Below are 21,445 nucleotides of genomic sequence, written 5' to 3'. Positions count from 1 at the left end.
TCAACCATGATCATTGTCTCCCTTAATATTGGTTGCAACTACTCTTGGTATTCCAAAAAAAACCGCATATTGTTAATGCATCTCTGCACACCTTCCTACGACAACTCAATTATATCAATAGTGGAGATTAACAAGATTTGGAGTTCTACCACATGACGCTCCCTCCTGTTGTGAAGAGACCTCTTTTTGTGAATAATTTTCCCTTGATATCACTACCTGATCTTAGTTCTTGTGTTGCTCTTGACCTGAGTCATTGATATTGAAGGTCTCGATGCCTTAGAAAAATAAGTGTTAGCCAATTTAACTCAAGCCTTCCCCCTCCATGAAGAATTTTGCTTTTGAGTGAGATTCCATTGGACTTGCTCACAAACTATGAACTTTTGAGGCCACCAAACAATGCGCCCCTTTTACCCTTGATTCCATCATTACTGTTTGTAGTCTCTCCTCTTATGTGGTTGACCAATATAAAGGTTCCTATTTGACATGGTAAACATTCACACTCCATTGATCTCACCTTTACTCTTCCCTTGTTCTCCCTTCATATTTTTTACCATTCCAAGTGGGCAAGCCAAAATATTTTTTTCGCACCAAAGCTATCCCTATTGAAAGGGATATCAAATATGGAATATCCATAGGCCTTACATCAAGTGTCATTGAACTTCTCGAGATGGGTTAGGGTGTAGTTCTTAGATCATGTGGTTTGATCAAATTCCTTGGTTTGTGATCCATAACCTAGAAAGACTCTTCAAACTTGAGTCTCCTAAAGGTCAGATTTATGTGTTTATTGTTTGGGTTGCTTTCATTCCTCTGAACCTAAGGACAAGCCTTATTTTCCACCACTAATTTCAAGAATAGTTTGTTGAAGAAGTGTGCAATCTCACTTGTTCAACCCTCAATCCTCTCTCCTCTAAAATATTAACCACACCCCACCTGCAGGTCTGACTGAGCAAATCTTGAAACCAACTCTTTCTATCAAAGCCTCCATTCAAAAATCATGGTTTTATTCCTTACATGGATCATCTTTTTCAAACTCCTCCAGGAGGCCTATATGAGGAGCTAAGTGCTACAACAACATTATAGACACCACCAAATAAATCGCTTCTAAGCAATACTCCTCTACATGGCCTTTGATGACTCATAGCAATGGTATGAGAACTCTTTCTATGCAAAGAAATAATTCCAAAATGTTTATTCATGCAAAATTTTGTTTAATTGCTTTTGACTTCATAAAATCTCAATTGAGTTTGATGGAATTCATTAAGAGTTTTGAACCTTGATGGATTTGTATGGAAGTTATTAAGATTTATGAACCTTCCAAACATTATATTTTCAATAATTATTAATGTCAAAATTTTATGGTCTTACACTTCTAATATTTTGAAGTGGGTGTATCATCCCTTGGACACTTTAACCACTTCCCAAAAAACTTCTTGTATTTGTATGAATTTTCCTTTTCCTAGTAGGAATTTCCTCTTGTTTCTAGCCACCAGCTCTCACAATTCAAAGGGCATTCTCGAGGCTTGTATTACTTCATTACATAGATTACACACTGGAAGGCCTACCATAATTAATGCTACAATTGCTTTTTGTTCCGAATGATTCATTAGTCAATTGTTTGGAAGGTTTAATGATGTTGAGCACCACTGTCAAACAACCAACTTGTGGGGTCAGATATTGTCATATGGATTCTTTTGTTGAGGATGCACACTCCTACCAACATGACTCAAGGGTATGTCCATAAAGATGTGGAGATGGAAGATGAATCTTCCCATGAGCATTGACAGATTAGTAAATCTAAATCAACTTGTCACCTCTTGATATTTATTCTACTGCCAATATGCTGAAGGTTTGTGTCACGTACCGTTCTTTCACAATCACGAGCAAAATTGTATCAAGATAATAATCACAAGTAGAGCAATAATGGAGACTCGAATTTGAATCAAATAATGAAATTCACGAGTAGAGCAATAATGAAATTCACGGAAAGAACGCTTCTTATTATAGTAATGCTTTTGCCTGTCTTGTGCTCTTTGAATGCTCTTCCGAATCGGTTTCACTTCCTCATCCATCCTCTCAAGCATCTGTCTAGACACTTTTGAGGATATGTAAAATTCACAGAAGTGTAACAATTTTGACCATACATGACTTCAAATGGAGTCATTTGAATGGAGCTATGCCATGAACTATTGTAAGCAAACTCGGCTAAGGATAGGAATTCAGTCCAATTTGTTTGCTTCTCATTAATATACCTTCGAAGCATATCCTCAAGTACGTGATTAACCCTTTCAGTTTCGCCATCTGTTTGTGGGTGAAAAGCTATACTCATCTTAAGCTCCGTTCCAATTGCTTTCCAAAACTTAGAAGTAAATTTGGAATCCCTATCAGATACAATGCTTTTAGGCATCCCATGCAATCGGAAAATTTATTTCACAAACAACTTGGCTACCTCAAGAGCACCATCAATCTTTTTCAAAGGAAAGAAATGTGCCATTTTGGTATGACGATCAACAACGACAAATATGGTATCATATCCCCCTCGAGCTGTAGGTAGTTTGGTAATAAAATCCATAGAGATTGATTCCCACTTCCTGAAAGGTATATCCAAAGGCGGCATCTTACCAAGCATCTTATGTTGTTCCACCTTCACTTGTTGACACTGCAAGCATTCTTGGACATAACAACAAACATCACGCTTTAGTACAGGCCAATAAAATGATTTTCGAACCTTGCTGTATGATTTGTTATATCCAACATGTCCCGAAAATGGAGCATCATGACAATCATACAAGATTTTCCATCTCAAAGATGAATCACATGGTACACAAAGTCTATCATGACAATACAAATTGCCATTCACCAAATGAAACTTCCCTTCAACTTTCTCACAAGGAGCTTGAGCAATCTTTTGAAGAATAAGTGCATAATAAACATCATGTTCTAGTTCACTTTTGATGTTTCCTGCAAGATCGGAACGGATAAGAGTGATGGCATTGACGAAAGGTCTTCTACTTAAAGCATCAGCCACCTTATTCTCCTTTCCCTCAATGCATTTAATCTCAAAGTCATACTCGGAAAGAAGGTTCATCCATCCTCTTTGCCTATTGTTCAATAATGGTTGAGTGAAGAGGTACTTCAAACTTTCATTATCCGTTTGAAGTTCAAACTTTACACCAAGTAGAAAGTGTCTCCAATGTTTCAATGCATGAACAACGGCAGCCAGTTCAAGATCATGTGTGGGATAGTTCTCTTCATGTATCCTTAATTTTTGAGACTCATATTCCACTACACGACCATCTTGAGAAAGTACACATCCAAGTTGGGTACCACTAGCATCACATGTCACTACGAAAGGTTTACCCATCTCGGGTATCTTGAGAATACAATTTTCAGCCACTTTGTCTTTTATAGTATCAAAAGCTTGTTGACACTCCTCCGTCCATATAAACTGTTTGTCAAGTTTTGTCAAATCAGTAAAGTGGAGAAGCTATCTTTAAGAAATCTTTGATATGTTTTCTTTCATATTGTGCTAAGCCAATAAAGCCTCTTGCATCCCTTACATTTTTCGGTCTAGGCCACTCCGAAATAAGTCTTGCTTTGTCAGGATCAATATGAATACCATCCTTTGAAATCACTCGATCCAAATACACAAGCTTGTCTTAAGCAAAGAGGCATTTGCTCTTTTTCCCATAAAGTTTATGCTCGCGTAACTTTTCAAGTGTTTTCCTCAGATGTTGTTCATGTTGTTCTCCATTCTTGGAATATACAAAAATGTCATCCAAGAAAACCAGAATGAAGTTATCTAGATACTCACGAAATACATCATTCATTAGGCACATGAAGGTAGCGGGTGCATTGGTCAAGCCAAAAGCAAGCACAGTAAACTCATAATGGCCATAGCGAGTTCTAAAAGCAGTTTTAGGAATGTCCTCCTCCTTAATACAAATCTGATGGTAACCAGATCGCAAATCAATTTTTGAGAACATCGTGGCACCATTCAATTGAGTCAACAATTCATCAATGTGAGGTAGAGGGTACTTATTCTTTATAGTATATCGATTCAACCCTCTGTAGTCAATGCAAAGCCTGTAAGTTCCATCCTTTTTCTTTTGAAATAAGACAGGAGCACCCCAAGGAGAAACACAAGGCTTTATAAAACCTTTCTTTAACAAGTCATCCAATTGAAGCTTTAACTCCTTCAATTCATCCACATTAAATCTATAGAGAGCCCGACAATAAGGACGTGTGCCTGGTTCTAACTCTATAGCATGGTCAAGATGGGATGGAATGGGACCATAACCTTCATAATATATAGGTGGGACCATTGGTCCCCTTGGCAGGGGACACTTGGTGGAATTGATGGTCCTACCTATATATTAAAAGGGTAGGACCAACGGTATGATAGATGGGTGGGGCCATTAGCCTTACACCTAAACTTGTTGGTGGAGGTTTTGATGTGAAGGTTGGGTAGCTTCTTGGGTCCACATACCCAAAAGGAAAATAGCCTAGAGGGGCTCCTGATCCATTGGCTAACCCTAGGGTTGATGGTGGAGTCTGTACTGCCAAGGGCAATACTACATGTTTATGGTACGTATAGCCTTGGGTTGAAGACTAGTCTCAAGAGGGTCCTATAATCTTGATGGTATGTCAAAGTCATTGAGCGTTGAATATAGTTTGGGGTAGGTGTGAAAGTAGGCATTGTCATTGCATGCAGTGCCTGTGCTTGCATCATTTGTTGCGTGAAGTTTTGAGGTGTGGGGGCCTTATGGCCCTAAAGTAGTGCATGGTGTATGAGGGGATGGGGTTATGATTTCTTCAGTTCATTTGAATTATGTATCTCATTGAGCCTATTTTGTGCAAGGGCCTCTTCACACTGTGCTCAATGGTCGCCGGAAAGGAAATCTAGGCATGGGTGTGGCCTGCCATTCTAGTTGTGGCCATTATGTAGGTCATTGTCTAAAGGTTCTAGAGCTATTTTTTTGGAGGGCACACTGCATCTTGGTATGCCATTTAACGGTTGGTGGGAAGGGCTAGAGGATTGACCAAACTCACCAAAGCAGGAATATTGAGCTTTAGCGTATTCTTGGAAACGTCCATACAACTTTCAGTGGAAGTACAGTTGTTTCCGTAGTAGGCAACAACATTTTGCAGTTCTGTCACTCATCAGAAGCTGATTGGTGTTGGATTTTTCCATAATGGCGACAGAAAGTATCCTTATAGTTCTTGCCTTGATCGAGTGTATATAATTCACGCCTTACGTGTTACCTGTAGGGTGGGCTTGGTTTTCGAAGCCCACTTTTATGGGATTGCCGTCCGACACAAAAGAGGAAATTCGTACACTCCTTTTCTGCGCACTCATCCAATACCGTGCCATTCCTTGGGTTTGATTGTTGAAATTTAACCAAAAATCAGTGTGTTGTCGGTGGATCTGACTGTAGCTTCTCCATGTCTTCAATATCTTATTCAAGGTCTATGAACATGGAGAGCAATGTCACAGATCCTCTAGTAGATCTGCGTCTTCCTCGTGAGAAATCTGCTTTTGGCTTTCTTTAGTCCGCATTTCTTTCACACTCGAGTGTGCCATTCGGTCATTCGGTTTAATAAAGTGTGACTCATCCTGACCTTAATGAGATTTAAGCATCATTGCTGACCAGTTTCTTAATGCTTACTTTTTGCTTAAGCTAGATGGTGTTGAGGTATAATGCTCTCTTTCTCTCTCTTTTTATGTCTCTGTATCTATCTACATATATTTGAAAAACTTTCTATGTGTGTATCTATGAGCATCTCATAGGAAGTTCTATTGATACAATCTTAATCAGTAAAAGTCAGATTCTAAAGATACTAGATAGTTTTGTGTCCCAACTAACTCTCTCATGCTCAGCTCCTTGTTAGTAAGTGTCTAATTTGCCGTACTTTATTTCTTTTGTTGATTACCTCATATCTAAAAGATGTGCTCGCAAACTCATATTGAATAATATGTGGAAGTGATAGATGAAAGGCTTAGAAAAAATTGAAAGGTAAGAAGGATCGAAGCTTGCACGCGAGAGCTATGGCAGAAGAGCAAGAGCAAGAAAGAGAGAGACAAGAAATGGGAACTCCAACAGTCACAATGTGTGATCGGGCCTTCCTTTATTCAAACTGTTACTAAAAGAATAAAGAATAAAGTGATGGTGACGGGCACCCGCCACCTGTAGTGTGCAGTGGCGGTGCTTGGCAGTGTAGTAATACACGGGTGGCTAGGCGGAGGCGCCTTTATCCCCAACAACCTCCCACTTAAAGACAAATCTGCCCTAGTGAGGAGTGAAAAGAAAAAAGAAAAAAGACAGTATAACATATACACATGTACAACAGGATGAGGAAAGACGTCATCTCATCCCACGCCCATCAAAACCACAAGAGAAAATACCTTATCAAAGTCCACACCATGCTTCCGCTTAAAACCCTTTGCTACCAATCTAGCCTTGTATGCTGGCTTGGGGTGTCCAGGGATACTTTTCAACTTGTACACCCACTTGCATGGCAAAGCCTTCTTGCCCTTAGGCAAGGAAACTAAATCCCAAGTCTCATTCTAATACAAGGAGTCTATCTCGGACTGCATAGCCCTCTCCCAAGAGTGATTGTCACCCCTGTGTATAGCTTCATCACAAGCGAAAGACTCTCCTGCATCTGTAACCAAGACATAATGCATCGAGGGCTGAAATCTATCAGGTGGACGTATGTCTCTAGCAGACCGTCTCACGGGAGGCTCTGTTGCCTGCCCAACTGCCTGTCCAACACCCTGACCATGAGCATCTGCTGCAGCTGTAGGCTATCCAACTGGCTGTGCGGGAGCTCTCAGCTCCTCCTGAAATATGACCTTGTGGATCTCAACAACTCTCTCAGGCTGCCTATGCATCTTGTCTTCATGGAAGACTACATCATGACTGCAGATGACTTTCCATGCCTGCAGATCCTATAGACAATAACCCATCTCACCTGCATCCCCATAACCAAGGAAAATGCATTTGACACTCTTAGGATCCACCTTACTTCTCTTGTCCCTGGGCACATGGCAAAATGCCTTACATCCAAAGACACGGAGATGCGTATAAGAGGGAGGTTTTCCAGTCCATACCTCCTCTGCAACCTGGAAATCCAAACCACTAGAAGGTGATATGTTTATGATATACACAGTTGTACTAACTGCCTCGGCCCAAAAGCTCTGTGATAGGCCTGCATGGCTAGCATACTGCGTACACGCTCTTAGATGGTTCTACTCATCCGCTCAGCCAAACCATTCTGAGGGGGGTGTAGAGGGCGGTCAACTGACGCTTAATACCCCTCTCATCACATAACTGCTCAAAAGCACATGAGACATACTCACCCCCATTATCTGTCCTTAGACATTTTAGCCTATACCCAAACTGGTTCTCAACCAATGCAAGCCATCTCTGAAACACAGCCAAGACATCGGATTTCAGCTTAATGGGATAAGCCCAAACTTTCCGTGAAAAATCATCTATGAAAGTAACAAAATACTTTGCACCACCCATAGACTGACAAGGCATAGGCCCACAGATATCCGAATGTACCAATGCCAAGGGCTCACTCATGCGTAGCCTACTAGACTTTTTATGCGTAGACCTAGTCTGCCTGCCTTAAAGACAATGCTCACATGAATCAAAACATACATAATCAAGGGACGGTAAGTACTGCAAACCAAAAAGCATTTTCATTTCCCTCAAAGACATATGGCCCAAATGGGCATGCCAAAGAGATACATATGGGGTAGAACCCACAAACAAAACATGATCAAGGGAAGAAGCGGATACAATCAAGGGATAGAGGCTGTCAGCCTTGGCACCTTTCACAATCACAAGTCTGTCACGAGTAATCTTCCATGCAAAGTTTCCAAAAGATACATGATAACTTGCATCATCAAGTTGTCCAACTGACATGAGACTGCGTGTCAAAGCAAGTACATGACGTACATCTTGCATAACAAAACTGTTGCCAGAAGGAAACTGCAGCCTAACATCACCAACACCCACAATATCAAGAGACCTGTCATCACCCAAGCGCACAGAACCCGAAACAATACGGTATGAATGAAACCACTCTTGGCAAGGTGTCACATGAAAGGACGCACCTGAGTCCAAGAGCCAACACTATGCATACATAGAGTGTATCTCTGTCCTTTGCGAAGCACTAGAAGAAGCTGCAAGGATATAATCATTATCAACATCCTCAAGCTGCATAACATTGATCTCTTCAATTTTAACATTGGACTTTGCAGGCACTATGCTGCGATCAGAAGACTTATCCTACACTTTGTCTTTCCCCTTATCTTTGCGCCTTTCATTGCACAGTTCATCGCATTGTGGCCTAATATGGCCCTTTTTCCCACAATGGTGACAAGTAACATCTGCATTCCTGCCACGAGATTTGCTACGTGACTTCCCACGAGACTTGGATTGAGATTTCTGAGAATCCCGTCCACGGCCACTGCCACTACCATGCTTTCCATATCCATCATTCCTGCCTCTAACTGTCATAGCATGCGACACACGAGAGGCATCCAAATTCTTACTGTTAACCTCTTCTTGCAGAAGAGCACTCTCAACATCAGATAATTTCAAGGAAGCAGCAGAGGCACATAATGCAGTGCAGAATACATCCCATGACTCATTAAGAGTACCAAGCAAGAAAAGAGGAGTGACATCCTCTACAAAAGTGATGTCCTGCAAAGTCAAGTTCTTGAGTATAGCATGGAACTGGCTCAAGTGAGTAGACATAGTCACATTCTCCTTCATGCGCAGATCCATAAGCTGCTTCAGCCAATACATCTGACTCGTTGGACTTTTCTTGTCATAGAGATTCTTGATTTTATCCCACAACTGCCATGCACTCTGTTCTTCCTCAAATATATTGTAATGAACCTGGTCTGTGAGAGATAATACAATAGTGGACTTGCATAATTCATTAAGCTCAAGCCATTCCTTATCTGGCATAGTTGCAGGCGGTTGCCCACTCAATCTTAATGGTTTGATTTGCGATTTCTGCACCAACACCTGCCAAATATGGCTCTTCCAATAAGAGTAATTCGTACCATCAAGCTTAGTAATGTTAAAAATAGCATGATCAGTGGATTAACTCGCCATAATGCAAGCTGAAAGACTGCAGACAATTCAAAAACTACTTGCTGTTTACTGCAGAAAATGATAAAAAAATCACCAAAATCGAGAGAAAGTAGCGAGAAAAGTGTACCCACCAATTACTAGTGAAAGTACATCATTTCATAATATTTCAGCATGAAAAATCCATGTCAGTTCGGAGTTATATGCTTGTTGTAATAAATAACAGCAGGGTACTATGAGAGTCAATTGCTAACCAAATCACTGCACCAAGTCAATAAATGACAGCCAAGACATGACCAGCCATAAATGGGCATAAATCAGCACCAAACAGTCATCAAGACCCTGAGCAAACACCCAAACATGCTACTAAAGCATCCGTCAGTAGGCATACCCCCTGGACAGTAGGGCAAAGTATACATAACACTGATAAGACCTAACACCAATAGGTGTATGCTCACAAGAGTGCAAAGCCCAAGCTCAGGTCAAAAGCAACTCCAAGACATCAGTGCATGAACCATGCAACATTTAAGTGTAAGAGATCCCAAAGTCTCAAGTATTTGCAAAATACTCAAATAGCATAAGCCTCCTGCTCAATGTTGATCAAGCATACAAGATGCTCCCACTGGCACAAAAGGCGAATAAACGAGCTCAACAGCTCAATCAAACCAAGTCAAAGTACCAAAGACAGGTAACCAAGACAATGCCTCAATAGCATCCCAAGAGCATGACAGCTACAAAGCAACTGTAGGTAGCATCCATGAGCAAGACATACATCCCAATTAAGATTTCTGACAACCAAAAAATACAAAATTCCGGAATAGCAAATGAGAATCCAAGCCAAGTCTTTAGAGAGAGCACTAAAGCTTAACAAGTACATGGTACACTGTGCCAAGACAAATGCATCAAGCCGTAGGCATCGGGTAAGCATGTACCCAAAGAGCATATAACTGTCAAAGCACTAGCCACTGTCAAGCATAGACCGATGTCAATAAGTACGAGCTAAAATAAGCTCAAGCTTCCAAAAGCATCCGGATCCAATGACAAGCTCGAAGTCGTCCCTCAATGATCAATACATCATAGCATAACCCAAGACATACACCCGGAACCAATAGGCATATGTCAAAGCATGAAAGATAGCTTCAGCCCAAGAGTATTCAGCATGCATTTACTATTATAAACTGTGTATTTCTAGCCCCTTAATCAGGCCAAAATCATAGCATGACATATAGCTTCAATCCCCCAATCAATCGGGATGCAATAGGCATCAAACCAGTTATGTAGTCATGCCCAAACAAGCATAGGCATAAACTGTGAATGTAGCACTAGCATCAAATGTCTGTAGACTGTTTATAACATTCCTGAAACACTGTTTTCAGCCACCAAACCAATGCCTAATCTCAAAGGATCAATGCCAAGTATCAATACATGTGCAAAAAGCCTGAAATGGAGCCCAAACAAGTGCTTAATGCCAAGCTGGAGCTGGAGCTGAAGTAACTAGTGTGTGACTGAATGAAATCTATCAAAAATCAGCCGCAAATCAGTGTGATGATGCTGCTGCTCTTGCTGGCTCAAACATGCCTTGGAACAAGCCTCTAGCAGCCCACAACCAGTGGCAAAGAGATATGAAGATTGGAAGCTTCAATGGTGGCTGCCCTATTTACCTAGACATGTGGACTGAAATAAATCTCTGAAATAATGAAGCAATACCTCAATGTCAATGCCCTAATGGTGCCTCAATAGGCCAGGAAAAAGCTTGGGAAGCCGGTGAGTGACGGGAGCTCAAGAGAATGAGCTATGGTGCTAGGAAGGAGACCCAATGCGAGTGGGGAGTCGATGGGAAGCTGAGAATGCCACGAGCCAAGCTCAAGAGTCGGAAAGCCGAGCTCTGATACCAGTTGAAAGGTGAGAAGGATCGAAGCTTGCACGCGAGAGCTATGGCGGAAGAGCAAGAGCAAGAAAGAGAGAGACAAGAAATGGGAACTCCAACAGTCACAATGTGTAACTGGGCCTTCCTTTATTCAAACTGTCACTAAAAGAATAAAGAATAAAGTGACGGTGACGGGCGCCCGCCACCTGTAGTGTGCAGTGGCGGTGACTGTCAGTGTAGTAATACACAGGCGGCTAGGCAAAGGCGCCTTTACCCCCAACAAAAATGGAAATTAAACAGTATATTTGGGACTACCCCAACAAGAAGAAGAAGAAGTGTCTTGCGGATTAAACCAGACAGAGGTCATAATGTGTGAACACAGCTGTGTTTCTGGTTTTCCTCTCAAGGTATCCAATAGTCGGGGTATGTTTGTTTGCCAGCCTTGACTTAGTTGCTTTCTCAGAAGTGACAGATCTACTGCAAAATCTCAAGGTTGATTCGCAGTCACCTATTGGAGATTCAATAGAGGTAAGAAGCTCCCATCCTGATGGTTGCAAAGAGCTTCCCTTTCTGACCCAGACTGTTCAAAGGCTATAGTTGCATGCATGAGATCGTTTTATTGTCTCATTTATAATGCACTGTGCAGTCTTTTCTTCAATGTTGTGTGGGTATGCTAGGAAGATGTTATTTGAAGATCAGTGATCTTATATCTGCTTCCTTCTCAATTCTCTCGCTGAGATACATGCCTAGGGTCATGTATTTTCTGTCAGATATTTCTCACTTGTGCATGTCAAACTCAATGCAGATGCCCTCCAACCCTGACCCTAGCACCCATGCTGCTACATTAGAAACATCTGTAGCAGGTGGTGCAAATGCAACCAATTCCTCTGTAGATTATGAATCTGGGCTGGACGCATGCATGTATTATGCTATGAATGGATTTGCTGCTCCTCATGGGTACTATTATGGAGGTGAGAATCAACTGTCTTGTCCCATGCCATATTGTGCACGTTGAACATATTTTGAGTGGGATTTTGTCATTTTTAAGGATGATTACTTGGAATGTGGTTCTACACAGGCTATGAGTATCCAATGGCTGAGTGGGAGGAGTACATGGGTCATGTTAGTGGAAATGGAGTAGAAGTTCAAAACACGGTGAGATAGTGATTGTTTGCTCTCTGTACAATGGCTCTGAAATGAAGGTTGTTATTTTCTGTGCAACAAGTGGTTCTAGCAACACCTAAGTTTTGTTTGTTGCGGTATAGCCTGATATCTTAAGCTTTTTTGGATTTATTGATGGACTATCATCTTTAATAAATTGGGCAGGGTGTCTACAGTGAAAACGGACCAATTTTGTATCATCCTGCTGGGTATGGTTATGGTCCACATCTGTATGGTCCATATACTCCAGGAACACCCATCCCAGCAATGAGGTCTGATGGTCAACTCTATGGTGCTCAGGGATATTCATATACTGGGCATGTGTACCAGCAGTCGATGCCTCCAAATGCTCCCTTCATTCTATCCTCAGCTCCTGTTGGTATAGATACCCCAACAAGTGCTGGAGAATCCTCTACTGATAGAGCAGCCGGGACAGTCAACAGTGGGAATAATGGGCCTTTAGGTGCAAGGTCTAGTCATACAATGCACTCTTCTGGTCCATATGGTCGGGGTATACTTCCTGTAAGTGTACCAACTTCGGAGTCCCAAGATGTGAGGGTAAGTCATGAAGGAAGAAGGACAGGTGCTTCTTGGTTGGATTCTTCCAAAGAAGAAGTCAAGCAAAGGCATGGCTTGTCCCAGCCAGCATCTGCTTCTGGGCAAAGTGTGCGACCTGTAGCTCCCTTACTGGTGAGTGCTTTTATGAACTAAGATGGATATCTGGAATACTTGATTGCACCTTTGATTTCAAGATTTGCTTTTGATCAGTTTCTAGAATCTTCAAAACCCAGAGTGTAGCATATGTCTTGTTGTAATGTCGCCAGCCATTGATGTGTTTACAAAGTAGGTTGGTTTTCTAATATGCCCTTTGTTTGGAGCCTACTTCTGAATTGTTTCATGGCTATGAAGTCAGGACAGCATGTAATTTCTGGCCCCTGTGCAGTGAAAAGTGCAGGCCCTGGGACATTTGTTGCCATTGTAATTTTGAGTGTTTCTGGCCTGTCGATATTGCTGCTTGATGTTTTGAAAATGTATGAAATTATGAGCATTTGTGGCTCTTACAAATGGTATTTTCCATCTGTACTAACATGCAAAAATCTTTTACTGCAAAGCCTTATGTCCCTTCTAGTCAGTATCACCGACCTCCTCCTGGTGTTTCAGCTACTGCTGCAACTCTTGGCAGGGTTTTTCAGCCTTCAGCTAGAATGTACCCAGGTACAGTCACCCCTGGAAGAGTGGCTCAAGGGCTTGGAACCAATGGCTTAGAGCCTCGAGGAAATGGCGGCAACTGGATCGCCGTTGACAAGGGGAAGCCGTGGGGAAGAGAAAATGGGATGGTGAGTAATGGGAATTCCAGCGCTGACATCCTTAATGAACAAAACAGAGGGCCAAGGACAACAAGGATTCGGAATCAAAGAATTGCTCCAGGTGCTGTTCGGTACGTTCGAGGACAAAGTGCAAATGGTACTGTTGAACCTGCAGGTGCACTGGCAGATAAAGATCAGTACAATGGTTCAGATTTTGCAGTCAAATATGATAAGGCAATCTTTTTCATAATCAAGTCCTATAGTGAAGATGATATTCATAAGAGCATTAAATATAGTGTTTGGGCCAGCACAGCAAATGGAAATAAGAAGTTGGATGCAGCCTATCAGGAAGCTCAAGCAAGTTCTGGGTACTGCCCATTGTTTCTATTCTTCTTGGTGAGTTTTCAAGTGCTGATTTTATTAGCCTTCCTTTACGGGCAATTCGTTATGGCTACTGCAAAGTAATGCACTGTTGCATATGGACCTAACATCGTGCCAAAACCTGTTGCAGGTGAACGCAAGTGGGCAATTTTGTGGAGTAGTTGAGATGCTTGGACCTGTAGATTTTAATAAAACTTTGGATTTTTGGCAGCAAGACAAATGGACTGGTAAATTTCCTGTGAAATGCCACATAATTAAGGATGTGCCTAACAATCAGTTTTGACCTATCATTCTTGAGAACAATGACAACAAACCAGTAACCAATAGCAGGGACACACAGGAGGTCAGTGGCAGTTACAGCATAAACTTTCTTTGGAAGAATTTGAATTTTATTGGGACAGATAATGTTTTAAAAAATTAGTACATGGGAAAAATGTAGGATCTCAATGTGTACATCATGATCTAGTCTCTAGAAATTGAAACAGTGAAAGGATGCGGGATAGATAACCACTGCCAAGGAAGGATTCACAATAATACTAGGTACTGCGTTTTCTGTGGCTACTTTAGGACCATGCATTTGGCTTGGGTGTAGAATCATGCCAGTGTGTCTTTCTTGACTGTGCACTGGTGTCATTTTTAAGAAATAAAGTGTGGGCTGCTGAACACTCCAGCAATGTCTGAATATCATTTAGCACAATTGTAGACAGTTACATTAAAACTGAACTGAAACAAGGTTGAAAACTGTGTACGATAAATACTGAAGTAGATAGCTGAATGCTGCAATTTTTAAGTCAAAAAATCACCAAGACGTACTCCAGAAGTAGCTGGGTAGCTATCCAAGGCTAGGTGAAAGTATACCAAGTAGATACAAGGCTCCTTTGTCCTCTAGTAAGCATGCCAATCTCCATGTTTTCAGTGTTTGATAGGAGAGGTTGTGGATCTAAGGGGCCTTATACCTGCCTGAATTGGGCGGGGGGAGGGGGGCAGCTGGAATTTGCTGCCCCTGCTAGAGATGGGGGATGAGGTGGTTTATTGTCTTTTGGATGACTAACATGAGGTTATTAACAGCACTTGTTTATGTGATGAATTTGGGATGTTCCTAGACCCATCTAGGTATCGCTATGGTAGACTAAGAGGAGTGACCATAGTGGCTTGTGCCCTCATGCTTTGATTAAACTTAGTACACGCCATTTTACATAAATGGATGCTCTTGTGTGTGTGTGCATAACTACTTGAAGTTGATGTCGTTTTTGGGATTGTTGTAGTAGTCCCTACTATGCATGATGGAGTTGATAGTTTATTGTCTTATGGATGACTACCATGAGATACTAAAAACTTTTTGTGCAATGAATTTGAGCATGTTCATGGATTCATCCAGGTATGTACATTCCATTCTTGTATAAGTAGTGATGCCACTTATTGAATGCATGAAGGATGAGCAATATCCCGTAATCACAAATATGATAAGTGAGCCCTTTATTGTTAGAATTTTTGCACTTGAATGCAATCATAGCATTCTCTCGCCTCAACATTGCTGCAACCTTTCCATTGCCTCCACAATGAAAGACCACAATAATTTTTGACATAGTAGCATGAGTGCGATGCTCTTGCCTCAACATCGCTCCTATACTATTTCCAGAGTGCGATGCTCTTGCCTCAACATCGCTCCTATACTATTTCATTACCTCCACAATGAAAGGCTGCAATAGTTTTGGACTTACTAACACGAGCGTGTTGGTCATGTCAAAATTTTAGGTCTTCTAAATGCTCATACAAGTTTCTTTAAGAATGAAGCATTGTGATTCTAATGGGTAATGCTTGTAATGGGCAGAGGTAAATTGCAATCCTTGCTTGAATTCCAAGATGCGTGCGCATGCACACCCCTCACATTGCAATTTCGCAAGGGTCACAAGAATTATCTACCGCATGTGGATAATAGAGTTGAGGGCTTCCTTGCATCATGCTCTTCATTGGAATTCAAATGGATGTTCTTTGAAAAGCTCAAAGGCGTCATCATTGTCTTTGTAGTGTTTGTTTCTTTGTTTTAACACTTCTACTTGCTATGAACATGCTTGTGTGTACATAAACATATTGTTTTTAAAGACAATTCATAACTTGTTCTTTCTATAAAAAACTTTTTTATGTTTCATTTAAAAAAATTGCTGCTTGTTTCTTTTGGTTTGTGTGGCTTCCCCCCCTTCCCTTTCCAACTTTTAGTCAGCACTAGGCAAGCTAGGATCAAGGTGTGCCTTTATAAGGATTTCCTGTATGTCGTGCTTGAGGCGCGTCAATTCCTCAATTGATTTGAGGCGCATGTGTGAAGGATTTATCCAACGTAGTCAAAGCACATTGATCCACTGCAAACTTTCTCAATTGATTCAGTGTTTGATTCAGATTCGGTTCTTTGTGCATCATCAACTGATTCAGTGTTTGATTGATGTGGTTTTGTGTGATGTTTTGCCGCCACAAAGTGAATTGTCTTTTACTATAAACATGGTGGTTTCATGCAGGTCAGGTTTGGCAAAGGCATGGAAATGCTGAACATTTTCAAGAACTTTGTTTTTAAGACGTCAATTTTGGATGATTTCCAATTTTATGAAAATCGTCAAAAAGCTATGCAGGAGAAAAGAGCCAGGCAGCAAGCCCACCTGCAACATCTACAGGTACCCAATGGGCTTTTCATTTTGAGAGCTTACAATTCTGTTAACCTGGTGCGACTGTTTACATCACCAGTTTTTTTCCATTCTTGCACAGGTTATTTATCGAGGCAGCAAAGATTTTGAACACAAGTCTTTACCAGAGAATGTGACAAGTACATTGTAGGAAGGCCGGCCTGTCAAGGCTGTTGAACAGAGTGAAAAACCTTTGAAGGCAACAAACCAACACGTTAGTTCTAATTCATCTGAAAAATGCAATGGGATCCCTGTTGAGGATGTTCAAATTGACAAAATCCTTTCACGATCGGAGAGCAGGGAGAACACACATGCAGGAGCTATTGACAGTACATTGAACTCCAAGGATATAGTCTCTGGAAGCCTGTAAAGCAGTAGTGAACCCTCTGGGCAAAGGTGGTCCTTTCTGTCTCTGATCAGGCTCTTGGCAAGGCACTGATATAGAAGTCAGGGTACAGCTGGACTCACTCAGCACCCTTTCAAAATGTGGAGGCTCTGGATGTACACATGGATGGATTTTTGTTGCCACTCTATTTGGCTGTACAAGCTCATTGCTACCTGCTTCTCTTACAATGAAGTCTCAATCTGTTGAAAGAATCAGACTTCTTCGTTGTCAATGTTCATGTTTAGGGAAGTTGCGTGCAGAAGTTCAATGAGCTATGAGGAGCGCATCTAAGTTCTGAAAGCGTTTCACAATGCAGGATTGTAGGTTAGCATTGAAGTTTGTTTGCAGATTTATTTTAAGTTCAATGAGCTATGAGATTTATCTGCAGATGATTTTCAAATCTTTAGTGCCGGGCATACTTTCTAGCTGTGACAGCATTTCTACTAATATAGTATAGGTTTTCTTACTCTCCTGTTACGACGTTTTTGCATCCAACAAGTCAATCATAGAAAGATAAATATTTTTTGTGTAAAATCATTCAAATAAAGAGGATTTTGATGTCCAGCTCGGAGAAGTGGGGGATGTTACTCTTCATGCAGGAGGAATTGACCTCTTATCACATGTATCACATGGTATGGCAATTCTGTAAAATCACTCCTAAAAGGCTTGGATGGGTTTAGAAAATAGTGGTGTTGCCGACGATCTTAATGCAAAGCTGATGTGTGGAGTATCCCAGAATTTGTTTGCAAGCGTTTTGCCACAACAAAATCAAGTGGCTGAAAGGGGCCTTTAGTGTAAAAGGTCTAATGGGATCTATCTACATCATAAGACATCACCATATTTTGGCTGTCTTTTTTCCAGGGCGATCTTTGTCTACAAGATCAAACCAAGATCTACCAACTTCCTATCCACCCCATTGTACTAAACTTCCGTTCATGGTGCCGGTGTATCCAGGAATCTACCGATTTTGCACCCTCTGGACCCATCGTGGAACATTAAAGAGGATACTATGGGATGGTGTTACTGATCTCATTTAATAGAGATAATCTCTCTCTCTCTCTCTCTCTCTCTCTCTCTCTCTCTCTCTCTCCCCCATGTATACATATGAGATATGCATAAACTATATCAAGATTTTATATACACATGTACATACAAAGTTTAAGACGTGCACATGGATAAGCAATAGATAGAAATTACATAAATAAATACACAGTAATGTAGTTGTAGACATAGAAAAACACATAAAAGGTAGATCTGTGAACTATTCAACCAACGACTCTAGGGGGGGAGTACTAATGACCTCGTTAATGATGACAGAATGGGGCTAAGAGAATTGCATTAGGTGAGCACTTCTAAACTTGGAGGAGGTAATGCGCAAAAGGGGTGTGGAACCACTTGGCAAGAGGATGGGGGGAAGGAGTAGCACTTGCACTAGGGGAGGCATACATGGCAACAACAATGATTTGCCAAATGTGCTATCCAAATTTATGTGTTTTTAGAGCAAGGATAGTAGTGAGAGTGGTTGCACCACGTGAGGATTTGCAATGAACTTCAAAACAACTATGTTAAGATTCCTACGATGTTTAGAGTAGGGATAGTAGTGAGAGTGGTTGCACCATGTGAGAATCTACAATGAACTTCAAAACAACTATGTTAAGATTCCTACTATCAAAACAAAATCCAACTGTATAGACATTTCAAAGATAAAAAACAAGAGTCTTGTAGACAGTCCAATAGGGGCAAGGAGCATGATTCATGGTGGGGGGTCAACATCATTGCCATGATTTGATAGAAACATCTTGTTAATTACAATTTGGTAAGGTACTAAAATTGAAAGGAGCCTTATTTAAGTAAGAAGAAAATGGTAGTGTCACCACATGCATCTTGATGCATGGCAACAAGCTAGGTTAGTATGGTGAAATAGTAGCGAGATTAATGCACAATAAGATTTTGTTATACATGGCCATGTCAAATTAGAGAAAGCTTATAAATAAATCAATCATCGTAGGAGTCAAACATTGGGCTTTATTACGACTAAGAAAGAGGATTATTGATGCTAATTTATTACTAATTGGAGGTGGAGGCATCAACAACATGTAGAGTGGGGACGTGGAGGTTTAGGTCAATCCTTAATGGGTGCACCTAAAAGCAACCCTGCTTATCATGTTCATTCAAGGTGTATTTCAAAAAACTTATCTACACTTACATGTTATATGGTAATTAAAAGATTCCTCTTTCTTATGCAACTCACATGATCTTTTTTCAAATTGTAATAAAACTACCCCCTTTTGCAATTTTAATCCTGTAAATTAACCCAAGTTTTATCTATCAAAATACTTTTCATGATGAACTCACTTGATACACTTGTATTTTTGGAGGAGGGTTGATTTTGAAGGTCTCACAGAGGTGTCAACAAGGATGATGAAGATGGTGAACCCAAGGATATGAAGGATTTGTTGCTATTGCCCACCATCGCAATGGCTAGTATGGGGACCATGACAAGATTTCTACAATAGCCCCCTCACAAACCTAGTGCTTGCAAATGAAAAATCGGTTGAAGAAGAGGGCAAACAAGTTGTCATACTAAAGCTCTCAAAGGTGATGCATTCAAAATCACCCATGAGGATCCCCCACATCCTAGGCATACAAGGAGGTGTCAAGTCATCCATTAAAAAGATGAGATTGAAGGGGGCCATGCTAATGTTGAATTTCTAGTGCCAACTACACTTGGAGCAATGACATAATCAATTGGGTTGGTCTTGTCACACTATGGGTTAGTACTGCAACCCCTTGATTGACACCATTGACACGTATCAATGACTTCCCTTCATGGTTGCATGCCAATATCCCCACCTAACTACCTTTGTTGTGCTTCTTGCTAGCACCCATGCCCTACCACGAATAGCCCTATTGATAATCATTGTATGGGTGTTGAACATCTCAAGAAAGACTCTTGCTACCTTCTAGGGATCCCTTATCTCCAATATTGACTTGCCCCATGGCTTTTGCCTCATCCCTTCTATATCACCTCTTCGTTGGCAATAACTCATCGACTTGCCCACCAGTTGTGTTATTACAAGCATAATTCTTCACATTTAAGGATCACACAATCTACACATGATAGCATGACATACATTGAAATCTCTCCATGCGTGTGTGTGTGTGTGTGTGTGTGTGTGTGTGTGTGTGTGTGTGTGTGTGTGTGTGTGTGTGTGTGTGTGTGTGTGTGTGTGTGTGTGTGTGTGTGTGTGTGTGTGTGTGTGTGTGTGTGTGTGTGTGTGTGTGTGTGTGTGTGTGTGTGTGTGTGTGTGTGTGTGTGTGTGTGTGTGTGTGTGTGTGTGTGTGTGTGTGTGTGTGTGTGTGTGTGTGTGTGTGTGTGTGTGTGTGTGTGTGTGTGTGTGGGGGATGGAATGTAGTAGTTCATGGCAAGACACCTTTGATTTGATATTAAGGAGGAGAAGAGTGAAGTGGGGGAGTATGGAGTAGATAGCCCTCCACGTGAGGGTGTGTAGTAATCTCACAAATGTGGAGACGAGGAAAGTTAGAGCACATGATAGTTTTACATGAATGTTAGGGTGAGAGAAACTAGAGTCTACTGTCAACCCGCCTCAATGTGAAGCACATGGATGGTTGGGTAGATGCTCAAAACTACTAATTAATAATCCTACAACCATATGATTTACCACTTAATTCAACTTGCACAAGTTAACTTAACAAACGTACTAATTTTACACAATCACAAACTTACAAATTGTTTTATATATTTATTAGTCCCATAAGAACGAGTCATAAAAATAATTAAGCCTAGAGTATCTTACCTTGAAATCAATTACTTCATAGACTACTAAACTAATAAATCAAGTTGCCCTATGGCATGCATAGGGGAGGGAATGTAATAGTTGATGGCAAGCCACCTTAGATTTGATTTTAAGGAGGAGAGGAGTGGAGTGGGGGAATATGGAGTAGATAGCCCTTTGCATGAGGGTGCACAACAATCTCGCAAAAGTGGAGAGGAGGAAAGTTAAGGCACGTTATAGTTTTATGTGAATGTTAGGGTGAGAGTATTGACCCGCCTCAATGTGGAGCACATGGATGGTTGGGTGGATGTTCAAAACGACTAATTAATAATCTTACAACCATGTAACCTTACTAACTAATTCAACTTGCACAAATTAACCTAACAAACATACTAGTTAATTTACACAATCACAAACTTACAACTAATTAGTTTAAACATTTATTAATCCCATAATAATGAGCCATAAAACTAGTTGAGCCTAGAGCATCTCGCCTTGAAATTAATTAGTTATAGAGTATCGAACTAGCAAATCAAGTTACACGCTTTTTAATCCTATGGTGGGCTTATTCTGTGTCCCTAAGGAAGGTGCATGGATGGACTTTCCCTATGGCATGCATAGGGGATGAAATGCAGAAGACCATCTCATCCAATGCCTATCAATCTCCTAAGGAAGGCAAAGCAATCAATAGTGAGGCTTTTCGTGAGCAGATGTGCAGGATTTTCATCAATAGAGATCTTGACAAGGTCAACAAACTTGTCC

At 41.0% G+C, this 21,445-nt stretch overlaps 1 protein-coding gene and 1 pseudogene across 2 annotated transcripts in view; one reads left to right on the top strand and one right to left on the bottom strand.

The window, feature by feature from the left end:
• LOC148011651 (uncharacterized) overlaps nucleotides 1–2,069 on the bottom strand; it is an 82,712-nt gene extending 80,643 nt beyond the window's left edge. Inside the window, exon 1 of the mRNA XM_087669878.1 lies at nucleotides 1,958–2,069. Coding sequence (XP_087526004.1) covers nucleotides 1,958–2,069 — 112 coding nt within the window. The remainder of the gene's footprint in view (nucleotides 1–1,957) is intronic.
• Nucleotides 2,070–11,352: 9,283 nt separating this feature from the next.
• Nucleotides 11,353–17,428, top strand: LOC148011650 (YTH domain-containing protein ECT2-like; annotated as a pseudogene). Its single transcript, XR_015689335.1, has 8 exons — nucleotides 11,353–11,508; nucleotides 11,786–11,951; nucleotides 12,059–12,135; nucleotides 12,307–12,831; nucleotides 13,254–13,844; nucleotides 13,960–14,172; nucleotides 16,340–16,492; nucleotides 16,584–17,428. The product of XR_015689335.1 is annotated as a YTH domain-containing protein ECT2-like (transcript).
• The last annotated feature ends 4,017 nt before the right edge of the window (nucleotides 17,429–21,445 follow it).

This window comes from Lygodium microphyllum, chromosome 28 (genome assembly GCF_053477565.2).
Source record: "Lygodium microphyllum isolate KBCC chromosome 28, Lygodium_microphyllum_v1.1.10, whole genome shotgun sequence".
Lineage (NCBI taxonomy): Eukaryota > Viridiplantae > Streptophyta > Polypodiopsida > Schizaeales > Lygodiaceae > Lygodium > Lygodium microphyllum.
Note: the sequence above shows the minus strand (reverse complement) of the source record. Positions and strands in the feature narration are given on the sequence as shown.